Raw genomic sequence first — 7,444 nt, forward strand, 5'->3', positions numbered from 1 at the left:
TGGGGGTGGACCGCGGAAGGGGGCAGGCGAGGTTAGGATGCTGCAGGATGGGAGAAAGGGTGGAGCTTCCTCGGTCTTAAGCCCCTTCTGTATGCCACAGGAGCTGCTCAGCTATGTGGGGAACAGTCCAAGATACTGTCCTTGGCGTCGGGGCCGCACGGGGTTGATGGAGGAGGGACCTTTCAAAGGGCAGTGTCATTGGAAACAGTGACAGCTGGTGTGGGGGGAAGGACAGGCTGCGTTGCACCTGCTACTCAAGGACCCTTGAGGAGGGGGTACTGAGACGGCAGACGGTGTCACAGTCAAGGCCACGGTCCTGGCAGGGACGCAGAGCAAGGGGTGGGTGGTGTGTGTGTGACGGAGGGATGGAGACACACACCTGTGTGCACATACGCGTGTGGATGGCCATGCACAGCTCCATGAGGCCCGCTCACCGGTCTGCCCTCTCGGCGCGCCCCCCACCCCACAGGAGGGGCCTGGCAGGGAGTGTCTGGGGCCATTGCCGAGCCTGCCCTTTCCCGGCGGGGAGGGGGGCCCATGCTACCTTCCTGCCAGCCTCGTTGTTGTGGAGGTTCATGAGGGCCCGGCTGGACGAGGCCCCCTTGCTCCTCTCGCGGACGTCCACGAATGACTGGGAGAAGGCCACCCCATAGGCGATGTTATCTGAGCATCCTGACCACTGGAAGCCTGGGTGGGTGGCGGGTGGGGGGCACCCGAGACCACGGGTGAGTGAGGGCCTGGCCCAGGCGCCCCACCCACGCACCCCTGGCCACCCACTCATGCCCTCCCCAGCGCCCCCACTCACCCTGCGGGCTGACCCCGTGCACGGTCCGGTCACAGCCGCACTTCTCCAGCTCCCCGCTGCTGCACGCCCGCGTCACCGCAAAGGCCACACCTGCCGAAGAGATGGCGTACACGAAGGCCGCCTCCCGAGTCCCTGTGGGAGGCAGAGGTGGGCAGGGCTGGGTCCCAGCACTTCTCCCCCTCGGCACCCTCCTTTATGGGGTGGGGGTAGATGGTACCCTCCTGGACGATGGCGGCCAGGGAGAGAGACAGCGAAGCAGCGACTCTGTGGAGCCACGAGTCATGCTGAGCTGACAGTCTCAGCACACCAACGATGGGACACAGTGACACCCGCCAGGCACTGCTCTGTGGTCTTCACACATGCCAGGCATTTGTCCGCCCCACACCCGTCAGGTAAGTACAACTGTCACCCCCATTTTCAGAGAGATGAGCCAACTCGTCCCAGGCCACGCGGCTCGTGGTTGAGTGGTGCTGGTCCAGCTTCAGTGCTCTGAGCTCCCCCCAGATCTGCTCTCACGGCCTCTCCGGGAGATGATGATGCTAGCGTCCTTTTGTGAGCGACAAGGCAGGCAGGGAGAGGTGCATTAACGTACCGAGACTGCAGGAGTCCCAGGCAGGGTCTGTCCTCCTGGCTCTTCTTGCCTCTTCTAAAGTCTCCGAGGGGGTCCCCCGCCCTGTGAAGCTGCCCTAGCCCCTCCCGCTGAGGCTGGGCCCATTTCTGAGACCACCTTGGTTGCTTAGACCTTTCAGGGTAAATGGCAGTGGCGATGGCCCCACCGCTTACCGGGTAGGACCACTGCCGGCGAGGGGGCGCCCTCTACCTCCGGAGAGCTGACCATCTCACGGGCGGCCAGCGCAGGTTTGGGGAGGGGAAGTGGGTCCCAGTCGCCGGTCAGGAAGTGCCAGAACCAGGACCCAAGCCCCGGTCAGTCCGCCTCTGCTCCCCGTCTCTTCCCTTCTGCCCCCTGACTTCTTGGTGGTTCTATTTTGGTGTCTGCCTGGTCTCTCGCCTGAATGGGTGTTTTTATCCTCCTAGGAACTGTGCCTCAGGGGGTGTAGCTGCTGTGTAGGCTCTTTCTGGGGGTGTGGGTGGTGGGAGGGGGGTGTATTTGTGTGTGTGTGTGTGTGTCTGTGTGTGTGGTGCGTGTGTGCACGGCTGGCTGGGTGTGTGACTGGACAGGCCCTGCACCTCTCCTGGGCCCTGTGAGGGCCTCTGTGTGCCCGTGACTGTCCCTCTGTCTCTTGCTGGAGTGTCCGTGTCCGCAGGAGTGGAGGGGGCAGTCTTTGGCCTCGCGGTTGGCAATTACCTCTGCGACACCCAGGCCTGTGCTCCCGGCTGCCCCGGGAGCAGTCGCCGTGGTCAGGCAGAAACAATCACCTCCTGTGTGCCCGCGTCTGTGGGCAGGGGTGAGGGGCAGCCCTGGCCCCCGTGGCTCAAGACGCCCTGTTCTCAGTCCGGCCCTCGAGTGAGGGATCCTGCCCGCCGCCCACTCCCCATGGCCTGTCCTTTACCGTGGTCTGGCCACTCTGGGCCGGCATGAGGGGGCTTGGCCAGAGCCACGGGGGCCTTGACAGCCTGAGACGGAATCCTCTCCAAGTTAATCGAGGTTAATAGCAGGATCATGTTGGTTGGTTTTGTGCTGTGGCCGCCCAAAGAGAGACGACTTTAGTTTCTGGTATTTCTGGTATTTCCAGGCCTGAACCAGCACAAATCTTTGCCCCAAAGACCAAGGGGGAAGGGACAACAGGAGATAGGGTAGAAGGGACTGGCAGGGTTGCCCCAGCTCCTGGCCAGGCACGGTCCTGGCTCCTCCGCTTCTCTGGGCCCTCAGGCAGCCCCCAGCCCGCCCCAAGCTCTGGGCCTACCTCCTCCCCTGTGTGCTAGTCGCCTTGGGTGCAGGGCGCCCCGTGAGGTGCTCAGGGAGACCCCCGCCTCATCCCCAACCAACACCCGTCTGCCAGAACTTCAGGCCCCCTTGTTCTGGCCTCGGGAGCAAGGGCACTATGGTTCCCTCTGCCTGGGTGGAATGAAGAGGTTCTGGAATGAAGATAATAGCGTGAGCTGAAGCTTAGAGAGAGCTCAGTCTGTGCGTGCAGTGTCTGAACACAACATCCCTATGAAGTAGAGACTTTTACTCCCCATTTTACAGATGAGGTAACTGAGGCACCGAAGGGTGAAGCGACTGGCCCAAGGACACCCAGCCAGGAAGCGGGGGAGGCAGAATTCAGACTCGGTCAGCCTGGCTCCAGCATTTCAACCTTGACATGGTCCTGCCCCCTGGGGCCCAGAGTCCCCAGGAATAAGCAGCCCATCTCTTCTCACCTCCGTGTACGAAGCCCTGAGCTGTGGGACCTGTCCAGTTCCTTTTATGGGTTCTTTCTGGGGGGATGGTGAGCAGTGCTCAGCACAGGAGTACCCCACCCCGCCCCCGCCCCCAGGCCTGGAGAATGTGACCAAGCCCCTGTGTCCTGAGAGCTGATGGCAGCGGCGGCCGCCTTTTCTGAGCAGTCCTGAGTCCCCGTCCCTTGACTCCAGCGCTGTGGCTCCTCCCAGCTTCTCCCCTGTGTCCTGGCTGGAGCCTTGCTCACCAGTGGGACACCGGGCAGAGACCGCTGAGACCCAGAAAAAGGACTGCGGTGCAGCGGTGAGGGCTGTGGAGGGGAGTTCCCCAGCAGCCTGGTAGATAACTGCTCCCTGGTCTGAGGGTTAGCGCGTGCCAGCTGCAGGGGGAGGACAGTCCTGGCTTTGTCCTCCAGCGAGGGGAAGGCAGAGCTCTCGAGAGCGCTAGCAGCTGCTCGAAGCTCCTGCTGTTTCCATAGCGCGGTTTGCTCCATTCCACATCCAGCCCCTTGCTGCTCTTTCCTGTACCTCCTTCCCTGGCTCCAAGGGTCTAAATCCTGAGCGTCCTCTGGGTCCCACCTCACTGCCCTCTTTTCCAAGGTGCAAAGGCTGCCTGCAGCTGGGAAGTTCAGAGTTGTCCTCGGGATCCAGGGATAGCTACCCTTTCTGAGGGCCTCCCACATGCCAGGGCCTGTCCCTGTGCTCATGATGACCTGAGCCACCCAGCTCTCTCCAGCTCTGTCCCTGGAGGGAAAAGTGAGGCTGGGTGGCTGTCTGGGGTCCCTCAGCCAGTGGACAAGCAGGAACCGGGGCCTGTGCTGTCCCGAGCACATCACACGCACTGTTTCCCCAGATGTTGGAAGGAAGCGCGTTTGAGCAGGAGGGAGGGTTTGGAAGAGAGGCTGAGTTGGGCTGGAAAGGAAACTGCGGGCACGGGGATGCCCCGGGGCACCAGGCAGGTGTCCTGGTGGCACTGGCATTCCGAGCATAACTCACGTTTCCAAAGCGGGCCCAGCGGGAGTCCTGGGAGGAGGGGCAGGACAGCCTGGCCTCTGAGAGAGTCCTGACCTTGGTTTCTCCCCACCCCTGCCCCTCGCCTGCCTGTCCAATTTCCTTTGCTATCTTGTCGGCAAAAGCTGTTTGTTTGTTTGTTTTCCTTGAAACCTCCTCCAGGAGGCCTCTTTGGATTTACAACACAATGTGGGACAGGGAAGGAGTGAAGGCGCTGGAGCTGGACAAAGCCGTGTTGTGCCCTTTTCCAGTTCTAACGTGGGGAAGATAATGCTGCCCCGGGAGGCCAGGCCCTGACACTTCCTCCCACCCACCATCACGGATTCCCGGGACCCTGGGTGCCCTCGCTGGCTGGCTGTCCACTCTGTTTCGTCTTCTAAGCGTCTTGTGTGGCTTGTCTGCAGCCAGACGGGAAGCTCCAGGGGCCATGCTATCCCTCACCTCCTCCCAGGACAGAGCTGGCAGTGACAGGCCTTTCCCAGCTCCCTGGAAATGGAAAGGGGTTATCGGGAGGAGCGTGGATGCTCAGCCAGGCAGGCCTGAAGTCTCATCCCGGCTTGGTCACTTCCTAGATGTGAGATGTGAGATTTTGGTTTTCGTGTCCAAAGAACAGGGCTGACATCGTCCTGACCTCTTCAGGTGGGTCTGGAAATCTACTGACGTCAAACACAGGAAATGCTTAGTCACTGGCCCAGAGTAGGAGCTTGAGACAATAACTACCGTGAATGTTTCTGCTGGGTGAAAGCAATGCCATTTTATTCATTCCCTAACAAATATTGGGAGGGCAGTCACACCCTGAGGGCCGCTTGTCCGCATATTGGCCATTGGGCCAAAAGCTTCCTTAGGGTGGAGGCACCTCCTCCTTCACCAGACAGTTACCTGCTGTGAGCCAGGCCCTGTGCCAGCGCCAGGGAGGCGCAGAGGAACCTGTCCTCAAGGAACCCCGAATGTGGAATGTCTCCGGGGTGCCCCCTCCCTAGGCCTCCTGTGACTTATCTGATGTCACCAAATGCTGTCTCGAGAGGTCCCCTTCTCTGGTCCAACGTGATGTCAACACCGAGGAGAGGTGAGAGCACAGGTGTCAGTGAGTCGCAGCCCAGAGAAGCGTCTGCTCCCACCTCCAGCCTGATGCTGCCGCCAGGAAGCGGCACCGGGACTGCCCTGGTGGTCCCGTGGCTAAGACTCTGAGCTCCCCATGCAGGGAGCGTGGGTTTGACCCCTGGTCAGGGAACTAGATCCCACACGGAGTAACTAAGAGTCCACATGTTGCAACTAAGACCCAACTCAGCCAAATAATTAAAAAAAAAAAAAAGAGGCCCTGATGTTCGAACTCGGGGACTAGAAAGAGAGCCTGGGCTGAATCTTCACTCGGCTGCGACTTATCACCTGTCCTGTCCAGGTAGCAGCCAGGGCCTGACAGGGCCTCAGAGCTCAGGGAGTCTGCTCTCTTGGGACCGGGGTGCGGTGGAGCTCACAGAGCAGGGTGTGAAGAGACAGGGGGGTCCCCGGCATCCTCCACAGAGGAAGGAGCCGGGAGCCAAGGAGTTGGCGTCTTCCCCACCTTTCCGCATCCTGCTCGGGCTAGCCCCGCTTGGAGACCCCCCGCCCATCCTGTTCAGGGTAACCCTGAACTTTCACCAGACCGCACGGCCTTTCCTTCCCTGCTCAAGCCCTGGTCATTCGTCATTCCTTCCACAAATGTTTATCAGTTACATGCGCAGATGCTGCCCCAGGCGCAGGGATCCAGCAGTGACCAGACCGCACAGAGGCCATCCCACATCTGGCCCCGAGTGCCTGCCCCGCCAAGAACCTCCGCCTGCCCCAATCCTGCTGCCCCCCACCGCCTGCCAACTTCACCAAACTTCTGGCATAGTCTCAGCCCAGAGCACATGGCTTGGCCCTGACTTACACACTGTCTTCATGGGTCACCATCTGTCTTGCCTCTGTAGGCCAGGAGCAGAGGGGGTCCACTGCCCGGGGGTGGAGGGGGTGCAGGATTAGAGCCACGCTGCCTCGGGCAGCGCTGGCGGTAAGAGAGCCGTCCCTGCCCCTGGGAGTCATTCAGGCATTTGGAGACATCATCTCTGAATCCTGACGGGGGGGCAAGGATTGACCCCTAGCTGCCTTTCCAAGGGATATGCCGCTGAAGCTTGGACAGGGGATGGACTTTGCCCAGGGTCTCCTGCCTGCATCAGGTCTGGTTCTGGGTGGGTTACACCCTCTGCCTGCTGCACCACTTTTCTCAGCTATGACGTGGGAATAATACTACATGCTTGCAGTTGTCGTGAGGGTGGTTGGATGTAAGGCAGTGCCCTCCACAAATGGGGCTCTTTTCTCCTCCAAGAATGGCCTGGCTCTTGGAGGGATCTGTGACCTATTACCTTTCCAGGTCTGAGGTCATGACCCCAGCCAGGCAGCTCATGAATCTGGGAACCGGCCAAGCCCCCTGACCCCAAAGCCTGGGAGCTGCGAGAGAGGCCTGCCCAGGCCAGTTGCTGCCCCAAATCTCAGCATCTGATGACGACGGGTGGCTTTTCTGGGGCAGAGGTCCACCCTAGATGGTGACGCCCTACGAGTGAGCGCAGGGGAGGGGCCCACTGGCAGGTGAGGACGCCGAGGCTCAGAGGGCCGTCCCTCCCCAAGGCCACACCGCCCACGCTCTTTCCCCAGCGTCTCAGCCACCCTGGGAGGGACGAGTCCCTTCTCTTGTTCAGTGGGGATAGAGTAAGGCTTTCCCAGGGGGCATTTTACTAGGGAAGAAAACGGAAAATGCAACAGTGATGAGATGGACGGGTGGGAAGAGCTCAGACTCCTCCAAAACATGATGGCCCTGGCCTGGTGTGGCTGCCCGGTGTGATGCCCTGGTGTGGCTGCCCGGTGTGATGGCCTGGTGTGGCTGCCCGGTGTGATGGCCTGGTGTGATGGCCTGGTGTGGCTGCCCAGTGTGATGGCCCGGTGTGATGACCTGGTATGGCTGCCTGGTGTGATGCTGTGGTGTGGCTGCCCGGTGTGATGGCCTGGTGTGATGGCCTGGTGTGGCTGCCCTGGTGTGATGGCCTGGTGTGGCTGCCCGGTGTGATGGCCCGGTATGATGACCTGGTATGGCTGCCTGGTGTGATGCTCTGGTGTGGCTGCCTGGTGAGTGCCCGCCCTGACTCAGCCCCAAGGAGACTGGACGCTTGACCGAGTCACCTGGACTTTTAGTCCCGAGCAGGTTCCAGCCAAACCTGGTCGGAGTCTCGGTGTCTCCCTGAGCTTGCTTGGGAGGGCTGGGCCCCCTCCCTGGTT

The 7,444-nt window shown here is 61.0% G+C and overlaps 1 protein-coding gene across 2 annotated transcripts in view; it reads right to left on the reverse strand.

Annotated features, from left to right (window-relative positions):
- Window positions 1-7,444, reverse strand: part of WNT4 (wingless-type MMTV integration site family, member 4) — a 13,595-nt gene that overhangs the window by 3,103 nt on the left and 3,048 nt on the right. For both annotated transcript variants that reach the window (XM_010829999.1, XM_010829998.1), the window contains exons 2-3: window positions 806-937; window positions 545-687 (exon numbers count right to left, since the gene is read on the reverse strand). In XM_010829999.1, the coding sequence (XP_010828301.1) occupies window positions 545-687; window positions 806-937 (275 nt within the window). The remainder of the gene's footprint in view (window positions 1-544; window positions 688-805; window positions 938-7,444) is intronic.

The sequence above is a fragment of the Bison bison genome, unplaced genomic scaffold (genome assembly GCF_000754665.1).
Source record: "Bison bison bison isolate TAMUID 2011002044 unplaced genomic scaffold, Bison_UMD1.0 scf7180017864516, whole genome shotgun sequence".
Classification (NCBI taxonomy): domain Eukaryota; kingdom Metazoa; phylum Chordata; class Mammalia; order Artiodactyla; family Bovidae; genus Bison; species Bison bison.